This window comes from Anser anser (genome assembly GCF_964211835.1).
Source record: "Anser anser genome assembly, chromosome: 33".
Taxonomy (NCBI): domain Eukaryota; kingdom Metazoa; phylum Chordata; class Aves; order Anseriformes; family Anatidae; genus Anser; species Anser anser.
Genome location: NC_139754.1, coordinates 447,301 through 465,200, shown reverse-complemented (window position 1 = coordinate 465,200; position 17,900 = coordinate 447,301). Strand labels below are relative to the sequence as shown.

At 34.1% G+C, this 17,900-nt stretch overlaps 2 protein-coding genes and 1 pseudogene across 3 annotated transcripts in view; 1 reads left to right on the top strand and 2 right to left on the bottom strand.

Moving 5' to 3' along the window:
* Positions 1-41: 41 nt before the first annotated feature.
* On the bottom strand, positions 42-7,327 carry LOC310888309 (adhesion G-protein coupled receptor V1-like; the record flags this gene model as incomplete). Its single annotated transcript, XM_083814902.1, has 6 exons — positions 42-89; positions 418-688; positions 1,893-2,458; positions 5,347-5,460; positions 6,875-6,979; positions 7,322-7,327. 6 exons carry the CDS (start codon positions 7,325-7,327, stop codon positions 42-44), a joined length of 1,110 nt encoding a protein of 369 aa, XP_083671028.1.
* Positions 7,328-7,478: 151 nt separating this feature from the next.
* Positions 7,479-17,869, bottom strand: LOC310888291 (adhesion G-protein coupled receptor V1-like). Its single transcript, XM_083814885.1, has 10 exons — positions 17,429-17,869; positions 15,336-15,414; positions 14,708-14,846; positions 14,062-14,203; positions 13,313-13,575; positions 11,551-11,726; positions 10,585-10,709; positions 9,580-9,746; positions 9,351-9,494; positions 7,479-8,106 (listed from the first exon to the last, which is right to left on the bottom strand). Exons 1-10 carry the CDS (start codon positions 17,637-17,639, stop codon positions 7,993-7,995), a joined length of 1,560 nt encoding a protein of 519 aa, XP_083671011.1. The 5' UTR covers positions 17,640-17,869; the 3' UTR covers positions 7,479-7,992.
* LOC310888308 (adhesion G-protein coupled receptor V1-like) overlaps positions 17,797-17,900 on the top strand; it is a 78,220-nt pseudogene continuing 78,116 nt past the window's right edge. The window contains exon 1 of the transcript in view: positions 17,797-17,814. The product of the transcript in view is annotated as an adhesion G-protein coupled receptor V1-like (transcript). The remainder of the gene's footprint in view (positions 17,815-17,900) is intronic.

Here is a 17,900-nt window from a genome sequence, read left to right as displayed (position 1 = left end):
AATTACCCCTTATTTAAAAGTTCAGAGGTTAGTCTTAATCACTAAGCCATCCTCTTGAAGCTGTTACTCTGTGTAAAACATTCCAGTACCTACAGCAAATAAGCAAGTGAAAATAAATGCTCAACCTTCTCTTAGCAAGCAACCAATCAAGATAGCAGTTATGCAATGATATTTATGATGGGAATATTCTAAGCTAAATGCTACTGCATTAAATAGGTCTGGCCTTATAAAATATGTTAAGCCAAAGACTTTGGATGTGGCTCTTTATACTGAGAATACATCAGCTTGCTTCACTTAAACTCAAGCACAACTACTTCAATTTAGCCAATCCACCAAAACTGGTGGATCCTAATCCTAATCCTACTCCCTAATTATTATCTATCACCTCCTCAAAACAAGTTCTGAAATCAAACTTACCTCAGATGGTTCGCTGACTTCTGCGCCTCCCTGTATTGTATGAGCTAAGAGCTTCAGAAGATAGGGCTCTGCTTCTTCTGGTATGTTATCATCAATAATGGTCAGTGAAAGTGTGACCAGCATCTGTCCTTGATCAAAATGTATCTCCCCGGTCTCTGGAACAAGGTCTGCAGTCACAGGTGACAGATCACTGCTATTTCGAGTTATGACCCAGGTCACAGAAACATTTCCATGTGTTCCACCATTTCTTACGATCGTGATCCCTTCAAACCTGTGGTTTTGAATGAAAATAAAAATCTGTAACATGCAATTATAATTAATATCGGTTTACTTAGCTATCTGTTCCCTGGAAGATTTATACTGACTTCAGTGGAATCGATATTAACTGCTGCTACTGACATTTGAGTCAGGACTTAAAATTTGTGAAATCATACCACAGAAGTAGACTTTTCTCAGGTTGCTTATTCATGAGATAATATACATAAAGACATGAGTAATATATCTAAAGACATTAGTTAAAATTTATTTTGTTTACAGTAAGAAAGATACTGAGAAGAGGAAAGTTGGCATGTTTATATTTTTTCTCAGGAAAGATGTTAAATTTCAGAAAACTTTTTCTCAACTAAATTTCTACACTGTTTTATGGACTATATCAAAATACAATTGTCAGGCATGAGTGTTTAAATAATGATTTTATTTAAAATAAAGTGACTCAACTATTTGCCTATGCACTGAAATATAATTTATCAATATTTGTGATTATGGAAATGTCACGTTTCCTGTATCTGTGTATAAGAAAGAAAAAAAAAAAAGTGAATATTGAAGTGCTGGGCTCTACATACTAGAAATTGTTCATAAAATCATAGGTTGATACATTACCTCTTTCTCTGGGGATGAACCACCATCACTAGCTAGCAGTGGACATTTTTACTAAAACTGGCAATATTGTATAGATATTAGTTCTGCTTGTAAAGATTTGTGTGGAGATTTGTTTTTAATTTATCTGTAAAATTACATGTATTTAACTTTTTTGGAAGTCTATGGGTATTCAGTACTTCACAGAAGACACTCACCACCATTTTTTAACCAGAGACTGACTTTAAATACAGTATAGACAAAGATTTACTGGGAAAGGAAGCCTGAAATATATTTTCCACTTGTATGAATGGGTGTGTGGCCGCATCACAACTTCACTGATCCATCTTTTAGATTAAGGGTTTTTCAGTATTTTGATAATGTCATTAAATATTTACAGTTCTCATATATAGTTCATAAATATTAAAATACTTCTGCATAATTAGACATTTTCTCCCTTGAAAATTCTATATCGTTTATAATAATTACACAGTAGGTGATTTCTATATTAATTTTTCACTACTGATTTTATAATTACTGTCAGTGAAATCCTAAGGATGCTTTACAGTGCCAAACAAATCCCTTAACATGACGAGATACTGTTTGAAGATCTGTAGTACCTTGAAATTTGGTCTTCATCAATGATAACAGTTTGAGTAAACAGGATACTGTTGATTGAAAGCACTCCATAGGGTTTATCATTTGGTTGGATGGTGACGTGAACAACAGATGGATTAACCAAAACAGCATCTCCCTGTAACGTGTCCTTAAGGAGCATAATTTGGAAGGTCTCAGCAATTTCTGGTATGGCATCATCAAGGATCTTGAATTTCATATATACTTCATGAACTAGAGGTGTGAAGACAATAGTTGTATTTGGCTGAAGATCTAGGAAGTCTAAATTGAGCTGCGCATGTGCTGTTGAATTCCCAGTTATGATGGTGTAACTGACGGAGACTTCACATTCATCAGGTCCAATTAATTTTCCACTGTCATCCTTACCACGAATCACTTGAATTGTGAGCATTTCGACTTCCTCAGGCACCATGTAAGTGCTCTGAGCAAATCGCACAGGGCTGTCATTTTTCTTAATATTAATCTGAACAGAATTCCTTGTGGTGTTGATTTCAGCCCCTCCCTCCACACTCCTGAGATGAACAACAAACAATTCATCATTTTCAGGTATCTGGAAAAATAATAGTAGCAACAGGGTGTAAGTCCCATTTCAAATATATGCAGAACACTTACTTAGAAATATGTTATGTATATTTAGCAATAAAGGGAAATAATACAAACATTACAACCCTTTTCACATTAAAATAAACAGGCAAAAAGAAACTCGCTTGCAACTTTGAAAATCCCTTCTCAAAATTGAATGTTTCCATTTTCTAAGACATACTTCTATGCTATGGAAATATGAAAAAGTGGGAAAAGACAAAAAAAAAAAAAGGGCAAACAAAAACTAGGCAAGAATCAGATGAAGCTCTCTCTTTCCAACTAGAGAGTGTGAGGAGATCCAAACTCAACTTGTGGAAGTTGCTCTGCTTGGACACAAGTGTTCCTGACAGTTATTTAGTCTGACATCTTTATTTGCTGATGTTAACACCATTTTACATCTATGCATGCCTGAAAGAACAGAGGAACAACATATGAACACAACCTACCTTGGCCCTTTTGTTCCTATTCAACGGGAAAAAGAACAGTTCCTACTTTCAGACAGACTCACATTCCCAGCACAGCTTCAGTCACAGCTCTGAGAATGTGCTTGCTGATGCTTATCTATTAATTAGACTTTGGCATTTCTACATGTGGTTTGTTTAGAACTGCACTTTAGTTTTAGCTCTTTAGTCTCTAATAACTGATGCAGCAGACAAAAAAGAAGGGTTTATAAGCCTTGAATTGCAGAATTTAATATTTTTTACTTTATATTATTACATTTTATTCCCCAGTCTTGATAGGCTAAGTCTGTTTAACTGGAAAATATCATTATTTTATTAATACAGAGAGATTAGAAGGAAATATTTAAATATTACATAAGATCCTCACATCTCATTCTTGTTGTGGACTCTCAGAAAAAACAGTATTATTTGCTTCTGAGATAAATTCCACAACAAAATTGCTTATGTGTTACTAATGGCATTGCTTTGTTATAGGGCTGATGAATCCTTTCCATGTAGTTCTGTTTACTGAGCAAAAAAAGTTCAGAATTCCTTGTGGTCCAATATTTCTTCTCTTTTTACACATTTGTTAATTGGCCACCCTTAGATCCTGTTTCAGGGCACAAAGGGTATGCACGCCGCTGTCTTTGTAGCTGAGGCCAATTTTGTCCCTTGTTTGACTTGTGGCACTTAAACTTGCATAATATTATTGACTGATGCAGGTTGTTTGTTTTTTTTTCCAGCGTGAGATTTGCAAGCTCTCTGTCACCTCTCTCCTACACTACTATTTCCTATTTTATCTTATTAAAATTGATGTTAACTTACGCTTGTTTTAGTTCACTAGTTCATATACTGTCTTGCAGTACAAAAATACGCATTTGACAGTCAGAACGTACATGCCATTTTAGTTGCAGATAAAATCTTAGTATCCTACATAAATAAGGCATTGTGGAGCTTTCAATTACATCATGATTGACCAATAAATACATGAGTCAAACTTCGAATATAATAGTATAAATGATTTCCAGTGCTGCCTTGCCTCTTTAATTTTCTCTTAAAGTTGCAATTATACTTAAAAAGGAAACCTGCACAGGAAAAGTACTATAAATGCAGAGCTGTGGAAATCAGAACTGCAGTCCCCTACCTTCTGTAAGGCTGCACAATTCAGAAAAATACTTGTTTCATTGATTTCCCTAACTCAGATCCTAAAAGCTCAAATTAAGTTCTGACAGTAGTGTTACTGGATTCTTGTGAACTCTATCATCATCATCATCAATAAAGGTTTTTGTGCAAAATTCATCTTTCACATACACTTGTGAAAGACTTTCAAAGAGTGGAAAGACGTTGACTAGACACACCAAATACAGATCAAACTTTTAGAAACAGAAGTTTGAGAGCATTTCTCAGAATAAAAATAAATAAAATCACATCCTCCCAAGAGAAAAGACCCTAATAATTTATTTCTGTGTGTAAGTCACTGAAATATTACATTGAATTGGAAAGAGATGTTTCTACACTTCAGCACCCCAGGTTGGCACAGCCTCTTAACACTAGAGTATCAGTAGAAATGTGGAAGGACATTTTTTATAACTAAGAGTAAAAAGGAAACAAGCTGCTTTACAGTTCTGTGCTCACTTCTGAGACACACACCTTTCACCATTATTGTTTTCTTATGAATTTCTTACTAAGTTGTTTTGCATCATATATACTTATTTTGATGTCTCAGTTTTCCCTCTTAAGCTTATTATAAAGGAAAAGAAAAACACAAAAGAAAAGTGCAGGTAAGAAAAAAGGAAAATCACAAGTTGCAAATTAGAAGAATGTTTTGTTTACTCTGAGATAAAAAGAAAGCCTCACAACCTATGAGTTATGTTGTGGTTTTTTTTTGTTTTGGTTTGGTTTTTTTGTGTGTGTGTTGTTTTTTTTTTTCAATTGGCCAATCTGAAAACAGAAAAATGTTAATTATCACCTAGTATTCATGCTTTCCACAAGACTGCATGTTTGTTTCAGGAATCTCATCTATTTTTAGGATTTTTTCAAATATGTTTCTACCCTGAAACATATTTGAAAAAAAAAAACCACAAACAAACAACGACAAAAAATATTTTTGAATCTGCCTTTTCCCTGTGAATCTTCAATGTGTAATATTCTTTCTTTAGTGACAAAGATAACATGTCTGCTCAGCCAGGATATGCACATAAACTAAAACTATTCACTGATGAGAATTAAAGAGGGAGCTTGGAAAGAGTAAAAATAATAGACCAGAGAGCCAAAATTTAACATCACTTCATCAAATAGAACTGCTTTTAACCTTATTTAAGCCAAGCCTTTTTGTAACTTACTACTCTAAGTCTTTCCAGAACTTCAGTTAACCTTCTACGTATCAAAGCCTAAGATGAAGTCAGCTTGTTCCTACCTGATCATCAAGCACTGTTAAATTATAAATCAGCTTTGATCTCCCAGGTGTGAATGTAATATTTCCCTTAGCTGGACTTAGGTCTTCTTCAGCTGGGTTTGGACCATCTTTTATCTGCAAAGAATTGATTTGTCTGATGAGAAGTCTATAAAGCAGGAATACAAATCCAGTGCAAGTACAATAACCAATATGCAGTGTGACTTGCATAACAAATGACTATCTGTTCAGCCATCTCCAACTTACAACTTACATGAACATTCAGTTGTGAAAATCTGCTCTTTTCTGGCAGACAGTGTAAGTCAGAACAACCACTCTGAAGAAATCCCGTATTTCCAGAATAAGAGGAAGAAAACTACTTCCATATAGGCCTATGGGGACTCTTTAGTATATTCTGATGCATAACTGACTCTTTCATATTACAGAAAGGATATTCATGCAAATTCAGTTTGAATCAATAGTATTTCATAATAAATTCCAAGACAAAGTAATAGTACTTACTGGTTTTGTGTCCCTTCTATCTTAACTTGTGATATTAAAGATACTAAATTTAACAGTCAAACTCAAAATACTACAAAGCCTCTTAAAGGTCATATGGGATTTTTTGGTTTTAGAACATTTTGTAAATTATTTTTCAACATACATATATAATGATGTGAGACAGACCTAAGTAATTGTCCAGAGAGTAAGATTTACTGTACCTTAAAACAAACATATTTGCAAAAAATTGCACAGAGAATCATATTCAGTACTTTAACTATTCATGCTATATTTAGTATTAATAAAATCCAGTGCAAAGCTTTTCTGGTTTTGACAGGTCTAGACTAAAGCTTTGAGGTCTAGATTAAAGCCTTACCCTATAGGACCAGGCAACTAGTACAGAAATATCTATATGAAAGATTTTATATATAATTTTAAAGTAAATAATAGAGTCTGAGCTAGATAAGAAAAAGAAAGCAATGAAGTCAGTAATTGTATCACATTCAAATCACATATGTAAATAACAGGATAAGTATTCAACATGATTAATTATTTCAAAAGCTTCATTTGCAGGGGATTCAAGATAGAGATCAAGATACAGATGATTATAGATACAGAAATTCACCAAATCCTGAGCACTCACAGTTCAAAGTTGGGATAATCATTAAAGACTCACTTGAATATTTGTATGTAAAATAAATATTTTTTAAAAAAATTAAAAAAACTTAGATAAGACACTTCTTACATACTTAATATGCATTATTTTCTAGTAATACATACTGATGTTGCCTCACGTACCTTTCTAAATGACAGAATATACTCGGTTTTCTCTAGTACCTCTTAACGTTAAACAGTCAATTAAACAGTCAGATAATTACAGTATTTTCTATATGACGGTTAATATGAATCCCTTTTATGAAACAGATCTACCTAATGTAGATGTAGGTATTTTGTCCTTCTTCCCCTTTTGCAAACACTTCAATAAATTATGATTACAGCCTCTCAGTTTAATCCAACAGACTACTGTATGAAGTCTTTTGGATAAACTCACCTCAAAAGTTATGACGACCGTCCCATAGGTTCCCCTCTCTCTAATTAGAGTGAGCGGCACAAATTCATTTCTGCCCCTGGGCTCATTCACTGTGATTAAGGCAGACTAATGAGGAAGAAAAGGAACAGACAATCAGACACAGATCAAATATCACAGCAGAATGAAGAAACTGTTACCATAGAAATATCAAACTCCCACAGACAAGTTAATCCAATCCGCAAACCAGTCCACTGATGGCATACATTTCCTAGCAACCAATTAGTTCAGCTAATGAAAACCTTAAAAGATTTCAGATAAAAATGTATCACGTAATGCAATTTGTGTGTTTTTGTTGTTGTTGTTGTTTGTTTGTTTCTGTAAATGAACATAGTCAACATACACAAAGCACTGACATATCATCACTGGTATTTTTAGGAGCTCCTACACCCATTAAAAATAGGTTTTCACCATCATGAAGTCGTTTATTAGATAGCTAGCTATAAATGTACTCAGGACAATCATTTAGGTCACTGGTCACTTTTTTAGGCTATTGTAGGTAACAGATTTTGAAGATATCCACAAATCCCAGAAGCAGCTTGGCTTAGTACTGTGGCTCTAACATTTTCTTATGTTCTTATGTTTTTTCAGAGAAGTCCTATACAAAATTATATTGTCAGAATGCTGTCAATAAGGCATAGCTACTCGTTCTACTAATACAACCTCTGTATTATTGCAAATATCATCTGCTGGAGTAACAACAGCATCTTATCCCAGAGGGTGTTATAAAATGCATATATTATGACAATGTTCCCTCAGTAATTGGTAATTAACCCTACTGCAAGAAGCTGTGCCTGCTCTTCAGAGGAACAGGTTTATATTCAGAAGCTACTTCTTTGTTTACATGCTACATTTCAAAACTGAAATAACAGTAGCAATAAAAACAAACCAGATGTAAATTATACACTCAGGTAGAGAGTATTTATACATCCAAACAAGTCTGGAATTTTAACTGTTATAAATTTCCAATAGAAACAAAAATAATATGTCAGAAATACATGCTTATAGATTTACTTCCTTTCATTATCCTTTCAGAAATAAGCAAACTACCCACATTAAAGCCAGAGAAGACTGAAGAATATTCAAACCTGGATGGAACTGGAACTGTTTGTGTGACTCACAATAATCAAATAGTCTTCTTCCTCCACTGCAAAATGTTTCACACGTCTGGTATCCAGAACAGAAAGAGTCTGTATCTGCAAGGGAAATATGAGGGTGACTATGTTTATCTACATATGTATATAAACAAATACATTTTATATTACATTGTATATAGTGAGAAAAAGTACGCATAGAATGTTAAGAATTCCAAAATTATGTATAAAACTATACATGAAATAGCTTTTAAAACTTTATATTTTATATATATATATATATATATATAAGCAACTAATTTACAGAATTAACATAACTTATCATACATTTTCCAGAAAATGTTCTATGACTTGATTGCTTGAGAATTTCTTCCCCCACTTCCAAGCAGAGCTACAGGCTGGGAGATGAGTGGTTGGAAAGCTGCCTGGCCGAGAGGGACCTGGGAGTATTGGTTGATAGTCGGCTGAATATGAGCCAGCAGTGTGCCCAGGTGGCCAAGAAGGCCAACAGCATCCTGGCCTGTATAAGAAGCAGCGTGGCCAGCAGGGCTAGGGAAGTGATTGTGCCCCTGTACTCGGCTCTGGTGAGGCCACACCTCGAGTACTGTGTTCAGCTTTGGGCCCCTTGCTACAGGAAGGACATGGACGTGCTCGAGCGAGTCCAGAGAAAGGCAACGAAGCTGGTGAGGGGTCTGGAGAACAAGTCTTATGAGGAGCGGCTGAGGGAGCTGGGGTTGTTCAGCCTGGAGAAGAGGAGGCTCAGGGGCGACCTTATCGCACTCTACAGGTACCTTAAAGGAGGCTGTAGCGAGGTGGGGGTTGGTCTGTTCTCCCACGTGCCTGGTGACAGGACAAGGGGGAATGGGCTAAAGTTGCGCCAGGGGAGGTTTAGGTTGGATGTTAGGAAAAACTTCTTTACCGAAAGGGTTGTTAGGCATTGGAATGGGCTGCCCAGGGAAGTGGTTGAGTCACCATCCCTGGAGGTCTTTAAGAGACGTTTAGATGTTCAGCTTAGTGATATGGTTTAGTGAAGGACTTGTTAATGTTAGGTCAGAGGTTGGACTAGGTGATTTTGGAGGTCTCTTCCTACCTAGACAATTCTGTGATTCTGTGATTCCCAGGTAATCCTCCCTGCACCCTCAAATGTAAATATATAAAAAATACAAACAATGTAAACAACTAACTATGACAAACTTACATCACTGAAGTTATGTAGTATTTTAGGACACAAAACTAACTCTTGTCACACAGAGTGCTTTTTTCTAAAACATGGCCAGACTGGAGGACCTCCCTTGGTCCTTGCCAACCCATACTATTTTAAGATTTTAAAATTAAAATCGATTTACCCACAACAATCTGTGTCCAGCCATGAATGCATACACACTGTTGTTAGAAGCTCCCTGTGTGGCTCCTCCATGAGTAACCACAAGGTAGGAAGAGGCTCCAATTTGGAAAGACACACAACTTGTAGGATTCCACATACTGAAATTCTGCAAGAAGAATAAAAAAAAAGTAAGATTGTGACTTAAATTCCTTATTAACTAGCATGTCTGGTGTTCAAAAACAAACATTTACCTCAACAGGAACAAATACTCCTTTCCACTGGTAGACAGTAGAAAACAAAGCTGGAGGCATACGCAACAGAACACCGTACAGGATTTCTCTTGAGGTAAAGAAACACCAACCAGATGCTGATTCTTCCACAAAACTTTGCAAGACAGATAGGACACTGATACCACCCCCTGCAATATAGTAAAAAATAAAATAAAATAAAATAAAATAAAATAAAAACACTATTTACTATTATATTACTCTTGATATCTTTTCTAACCCCATTCCCATTATTTACCTCCCAAAGCCAGACCTAGTATGAGAAATGATGAAGTTGTGTCTTAGTATTTGTTATAAGTGTATATAAATACATAGAAATGTTACAATGCTAAGGATATAATGAGAGTTAAGCAGTAAATGTATTTTTCATTCATTACAACTGCACATGGAAGACATATAGGCAATTTGAGTCTGACTCATAATAATTGATCTTGGAATTTAGCTAACAAGAGAATTAGCTAGATAGCAAGTAGTAAAGAAAAAAAAAAAAAAAGACAAATTACAAAATGTTCATGTTTTGTTCCCCATTTACAACATGTTCATGTTTTTATTCCAAGACGGTCCCTAAGCACCGTCTTGTCAGAACTAAACTCCAGGAGCTAGACTCTTGCATGTCACATGTCATTTATACTGTGTTAGAAAGATCCTGAGTTACAAGTAGTACGGAACAAATTTTATTACACACACACAAATAAATAAATAAATAAATGGCTAGTGACAATAATGTTCATATTAGCAGCAAAGACAGAAATAGAGATTACTGAAACTGGCAGAAGTGGCTGATGACAAGGTGATTCTTAAGCAGCTAAAGTATTTTATCTACTAAATCTTACATAGGAAAATATTAACTGAATTGTGTCTGAATACTTGAATTTACATTCCCAAGCTACATCTCCTGTATGCTTGGCTACTCTCTTACTATCTCCACTTCTACAAAAGCAGTGGACATTCTCTGTAAAGTGAACGTACTGATGCCAAATGCAGTATCTGATGATGTCTCCCACTCAACGCTCACAGAAACGTTAAGCCCATTACTCCGTGAAACTTTCAAATAAGCTGTAGTGTTGGCTTCTTCAATTATGATGAAATTTGTCCTAAATGTGAGAATCATAAAAATAAGGAAAAAATTATTTTATAGTATATTCATTGCTGTAATAAAAATAAGATTTTTACTGTACAATTCCAGATGCAGAATATACAACAGAAATAAAAAGAAAATATTAATAACAGGTTTCAGTATCTGATGGACTGGTAGCTACATTAATTAGGGTTTCCCAATGATCCTTACTACAATCATGCAAAATCATAGGCAATTCAACAAAATCTTTAAACAGACTGAAATTTAAGTATATTAAATTCACGTAATAAATGTTTAGATAATATTATTATTAAATATTAATATAAATTATTAACTCTAAATATCAATGTATTAATAAAATAGCATACATACATTTTTTATTTAAATAGTAAATTTATTTAATCTGTATGGTTTCAGCTGAATGGTTTTTAAAAATGGCAGTCCATATGTGTCACTTGCTTCTGAAAAACAGCCTTCAGTGAAAGTATATTTTTTACAGGTTTAAAAATGAAAGTAAATTATAAAACGTATGACTTCCTGGACACTGATATGAGGTTTGGAACTTTTAACATGGAATACTATCAGTGGAATATGTAGGCACTAGTGAAGTATTAGTTTATAAAGAAAAATAATAATAAATAAATTGAAATTTTGGATTATGAATAGTCCTTTTTATGCATTTTTCTACTCTTTTGTTTAGCAGTAATAGTATTTCACAATACCTTTCAAAGTTACAGATTTACAAATTGGGTTGCTGAATTTCTTTAATGCGATCCATCAAAAACAAAATTGTAGAGAAATATTATCTCTTTGGAGTATGAGCAACTATCTCCTTTTTACTGATCAGTGTAAAGTACCTATTTCCAACTGTATAGATGCTGAAAAGCCCTAGTGGAGCCTGGTTTTGTAATATTGTAATCATAGTTTCCACTCTCGTGCCTAGTCTGGCTCCTCCAGTTGGATTGAACAGGGTGACAATGAAGTGCTCATCCATTTCTGGTTCTTCATCTAGTACCGCAGAAATATGCAGCGTCTGATAACAAAACAAGCATACAATGTTATTGAGACATGATAACAGATGATGACACAGCTCTATCAGAATGTGCTACCTTTTTTTTAAATTTATTTCACTATAAGGCTTTGGATAGCATAGCAGGAGAAGAGCAGCTCATGAAGCTGGAGAGGACAGAATTGAGGCAAGCTCAGACTGAGTTCAGACTGAGGTTCTAAAGCCATCCATCTAGTGGCCTCCATTGGTGCAACACTAAGATGAGCATATTCACTTTTCGTTGTTGTTGTTCTCTTTTCTTTCTTTTCTCATCCTATGATCCTCTGAAGTTTTTGATCCTAATTTCATACTTTTGTTCTCTATTTATTCCATACATTTTTGGGTAGTTTATACTCACAACACAGCTATAAGTGTAATCAGTTAAGTTGGTTTTAATTTATTTTAGTTGGCAGCTAAGCTATCTTCAGGGAAACAGGGTAATCTCACTACTGGTGCTGTCAAGAAAGAAAAGGAAAAGGAAAAAAAAAAGCAAGAATAGTGAGAGATTTGAAATACTCTTTCCTCTCGATGCTTCTTTCCCTCTCCTACACCACTGTGGATGAAGATCAGGTCTTCTAAAGGCAATCTCAAACTAGCAAAGAGCAATCTAGAGAAAGCTAAGTGCTTCACTTTCATTTGGGGCTCACTGTCATCCTTCACACTACTCAAACAAGCAAAAAATTTCATAGGTACGCATAGCCTTGCTGTACAAAATAAAAAGTTAGTGATGATGCATTTGGAAATAATACAAAATTTACAATGTTTTATATTTCTGTTCATTTCCACAATAAACCATATTTACCAACTATATTAAGAAGGCTCCAACTTCTTATAGATCTGCTGCATTGTGATTCCAAATGCATCTAAAGGCCAGAAATTGAAAACCAGTGTTTCCAAGAAAAGTTTGTCTCAGTTTCTATCCTATTGCCTGTAATATGCTAACACTAGCTTCACCAGCTTTACTGGCAAAAATAAATAAATCGAATTGTGATTAAACCTTAGAAGAGTCAGGATTCACAAACTTAAGCTAGTTCATTTTGTAGCTGACATTCTTGTGAGGACAGTATAGAGGCAGTGAGCTTAATACTTAAGTTATTTTCCAATCCTAAGACAGACAACTGTTCTACTTTTTGTATTTGTTGCAGCACATTCTGTTTAGTTCAGACTAACTAAAATGTTAAATTACAGAATGGGATTTTTACTTTGATCTTAACTATTAGGCTTGCAAATTATCACTTTAATTTAAAGTAAGTTTGCATTTCAGCTATAGATTGACTACATAAAAAGAACTGTTCCAAAGCACACATGAACGTTATCTATAGTGTACTGTTTTCAATTTACCTCAACCCTTACAAACTAAGAAACACCTAAAGATGAGCCCATTTAATTTTCACACACTTCCACATCAGATAATAACAGGAAATCAGTCACAGCTCATGACTCAATTCACTTTATGAATGAAAGAAGTAGAAAAAATAAACAGAAGATAAAGCACAGACATTTCTGAAATCTTTCCAATATTTCCAAAAAAAAAGCTTCCTAGACTTCTCTGGTAATAACTAGCATATTACCTTGAACCTGACTCCCTCTTCGAGCACAATATATCCTTGAGAAGGGGTCAAATCCATTGTTGCCTCTGAAGAGTTAATCTCACTTACAAGATACTGAACAGTCACAGTGCCAAATATTCCCTGAGGTGGTTCTCTGATAATATTCAATACTGCAACACTTTCCATCAAATGGATAGATGTTTGCTCTCTCAGAAAGAAGTGATTGCTGTTATTGAATGACAAAACTCCATGGCCATCATCATTGGCAAGTATAGTAATTGTAGCTTTTGAAAAAGAAATAATGAAAATATTCTTTGGTTAACATAGTAAAATATAAATATACATATATAGTAACATAATACATAACATAAACACAAATACATTCTTCCTTTAGTGTGTATATAATGCTTATGTGTCCATGACATTACCTGAAGAGAATGGGAAGGCATTTCACTTTAACTAGGAAGATCTCTAGACAGGAAGAATATAGTCTCTCCTAGAAAAGGATTATGAACTCTCTAAAAAGACCTCAGTTCAGTGAGGTAGTACACATTGAAAAACTCATCTTCGTGCTTTCTGATTCATTGCTTTACATATAAACTTTTTAATTGCACAGATTTCACAGGGATGTTTCAGAACCTTCCAAAGGAGTATAAAGATTCACCATAGCAGGACAATGGTGCTTTCTGAAATATGATTATTCAGAAAAGTGGAATTAAAATGTGTGCCACAGAATTCTAAAGAAATGGAACATTAAAACTAAGTTTTACCTGTTGTGTTCTCCCCTAATTCCAGCCCCAGAGATGGATTTGTTAAAATTAACTGGAACTTCTCATCACCTTCAGGAATCTCATCATCAAAAATCATGACATCAACAGATTTATGCCTTTCTCCATCAGCAAAAAAAAGAGTCTAGCGTTGAAACACATAAAGCACCGAATACTTACATCAGTTAATATCACACAGAAATTTTTGACTACGGTAAACAGAATTCTGTGAAATAGGAAGGAAGGGAAAGCATAGGAAGAGCCATATTCTCTGTTCCTTATAAACTGATTGAATCAGAAATATAAAGGTTCAGCACATTACAGAATGAGGACAAGAAAGAATAATTTATTTTGAAAGTCCTGTTGCAAAAATAGTCTATGAAAAAGTTTGTATGTCTAATCAAAATTAAATTTGAAATCGATGTTTGAAAGTTTACATTTTGCTTTATATTAAAAAATATATTTTTAAAAAAGAAATAAATAGTAAGAATAAGAATATTTTTATTTCATTCTATTTAGATTACCAAAGCAACTGAAACAAGCTGAAACATCTAGCATCACTACTGATCATTCTGCAGAATAATCAAGAAGATATTCTTTTACGGAAGCTGAAAGAATAAAAAGTACTAGATTTAGAGTTGCTTCTTACCCTTGAGGTTACATTAAAATCCAAACCCAGCTGGGCCTCCAAATTTTGGGCATAAAAAAATACAGACACATTGCCATATGATCCTCTGTTTCGGTAAGCCATTACTGTCAGATTCCCATGAGATTCACTAACTTCAAAACTAAAATAAAAAGAATAATTCTCAATGTTCACTGATTATGTTCTTTTGAAAAAGATAGTACATTTTTATTACATTTTCACTCTGAATTATTCCCTACATTATAGTTCTCTAACGCATCCTTTTTACCTTTTTTCTCTTATCTAAATTGAATTAAGTAACATGAGGTTTTTGTTTTGTTTTGTTTTGTTTTTTGCTTACATGAATGGTGAGGCTGGAAGAGTTGATGCAGGCTGGGGAGGTTAGGCAAATTGGTGATATAAAAGGACAACAGTGAAAGTAGTAATAAGTAAAAGAATTCTGATTAGATGAATAGTGAATTTTTGTTTTCAGTGTGGGAATCCCACTTTCTAGTTCAGCTGAATTGAATGATTACTTTACCATCTCAAAGACATGGCCCTATTTTTAACAGGAGTTTTACTTTTAGAAAGAAAATGGGCAACACCAATCACTAATTGGCACAGTAAGTTCTTCAAGGAAGATGAGACTTACTTGGTACCTTCCCATTCAATTACTCCTCTTACACCATCATTAGCATCGATAACAATTTGAGAAGCTAAACCTTCCACATCTAAAAGGCAAAACAGAAAGACAAAAATTAAAGAACAATAAAATCAATTTTCTTGATTTTCAAGAATCACAGAAGCATTTATTCAATCGGTACTAATATTACAGTGTCTTTACAAAAAATGTGTAGGAGAAAATGGGAGTGGGCAAGATAACTGGAAAGAGTCCTTACTACTAGAAGTGCAATAATGCGTCTTGAATTAGCACTGTGATATTTAATAATGCATAAAAAAAAAAAAGACTAAGGAAAATGTAGAAAGTTAAACAGCACATAAAACATTAGAAAATAATAAAGTCTAGATTTGCGATGGAATCTTAATTTGTCTTCACTATAAGTGTTTATTACAATGACATTCAATATTTTGCATTTGCCATTCTGAGTATGAGAAAGACAATGAGGAAGAATAATAAATGATTCAGCATTTCATCTTCTATTTGTGCTTCAGTGCCTCATCATACATTCTAATGGCACACCTCAGATTTCACTACAAATACACAACTATTAATTTATTTGTGGGGTGTTCACATACTGTAATATTCTACTGCTCCATAAAGACATACAGGTATTTACAATTAGCCTGAAATCGTAATTGAATACACTGCAGTGTGAAAAACACCAAATAATAGGTTAATGTCAGAAAAGTCTACTAACTTCAGAGACCAGAACTTTACAGTCAAAACTTAATACTTCTCAGAAAATAGGTTGTTGTTTTTCAGACAACCGCACCACACAACTACCTTAACTTACTTGTTTACTTTTTATAAACTTCAACTTACTTTCTAAAACCAAATTGACTTCACCGAGTCTGCCATAAGTATATTATGTTTAGATCCATATACATTTTTCCATCAATTCAGATAAAACTGAACAAAAGTAGAAGATTATTGCCATGAATCTAAGCCTGTCACTATGAGGTAGAGATGACGATGAGCAATAGCTCTACACAGACAACAGAAGTGTTACTGAGGTTTACAAATCCTGAGGGAGTAATGGCAATCAGAGACATTTCTGCTTCACTCCTGCATTTTCTCATGTCACCCTGAAGTCAGATCTGTTCACCCAGGATCTGTAAGAGTTTGCTCACAGACACACACGCGGACACACGTATTTGAGTCAGGCTATTTCTTCTACCAGAAGAATTCACTGACATGTTATGTGAACACATTTTTTCCTTATGACTTAAAACTATTATTTTCTCATTGTAAGTAAAGCTGACCCAATGCAGTGTCACATCAGTGTTAAATGGTCATGGTTCAAGGAGACAGCCAAAGAGAAAGTGAGACTATACAACACTGTTTAGTTTGGATGAATCTTTCATTCTTATATGCTACTCCTTTCATATTTTAGACTCAACTATTCACAAATCAGCAATGAGTCTTGCAAGTTACCTTTCAATCTGTAACGAATTAACTCAGTCACTTCTATAAGCATGCAAAGAAAAGGGAAAAGAGTCAAAGAAGATGTCTGACATTATATAACTAGTCTTTAGTACCACAGGATAATCCAACAGTTCTTAAAGCTAATGACTACTATTCTACTGAATTCTGAAGAAGCAAAATGAGAAGCAGACTAAGCAAATAATAAAGATCATTGCAAGAGTAGGAAAACCATAAAATATGTTTCCTAAAAGTGATAAAAGAATAAAAACAGACTTTTTTAAAAGAGTGAGCAGAGTAGCCACATAAAGTTTTTTTTTTACTTTTTTTTTCCATTTTGTAGTTTGTAAATGAAAATCAGATGAAAAAATCACCAATAAACTTTTCAAATAATTGTCCTTTCCAACTGATAATTACTAACTCCTCTACGAAAATTAATTTAAATTTTCCCAGAGTTTAAAAAGCAAGAGATTAAGTGTAATAATAAATCTATTTCATATTCTATGATGTTTCTTCTAAATAACCATGTCTCATCTCAGCATAGTTGGTAAGTAAGAGGAATAATGGTAATCTCCCAAGGTAATATAATATAAACCATTAAAAAGGAAAAGTAAAAATAATTTGCTATAAGATGTTTTTACCTAGCTTAGGTGGGGATGACGTTGAATGGTTCATGATGAGTTCCACTGAAGTTAAATTAACCAAGAAGAATTCTTGCACCTCTGGTATATCATCCTGCAAAACACAAATACAGTACATCCTCTTCTCATTGTCCTTTAAGAAACTTCCACAGAAGTCACCAAAAAGGATCACACAACAAGTCTCTAATATTACTGTGACACTAGAATTCATTTTTCTGTTTTCCTGAAATAATTTTATTGGGTCTGAAACTGATTATCGTGGAAGAATTAAGTAAGACATTATATATCATGAAAAAGATCCTGTGGTGACGCTAAACTATTCTTGCAAATAAATTACTGACCGATTTTAGAGGCATGTATCTCCAGCAATGAAAAAGTATGAGCCTGTAGCCAGCCATGAAGCACACTGTTCTAAATACTACTAGATAGTTGGTAAAGTTTTAATGAGACAACTTTATTACCTTTAGACATT

Bases quoted from the DNA above. Each gene is read 5' to 3' on its own strand.
- LOC310888291 (XM_083814885.1), bottom strand. From the start codon at position 17,639: ATGAATTCTAGTGTCACAGTAATATTAGAGACTTGTTGTGTGATCCTT. The intron at 15,415-17,428 runs GTAAAAACATCT...TTTGCCTTTTAG, and splicing joins GTCATCCCCACCTAAGCTAG to ATGTGGAAGGTTTAGCTTCT. The intron at 9,495-9,579 runs GTAAATGTTTGT...TTCTTCTTGCAG, and splicing joins GAGTATTTGTTCCTGTTGAG to AATTTCAGTATGTGGAATCC.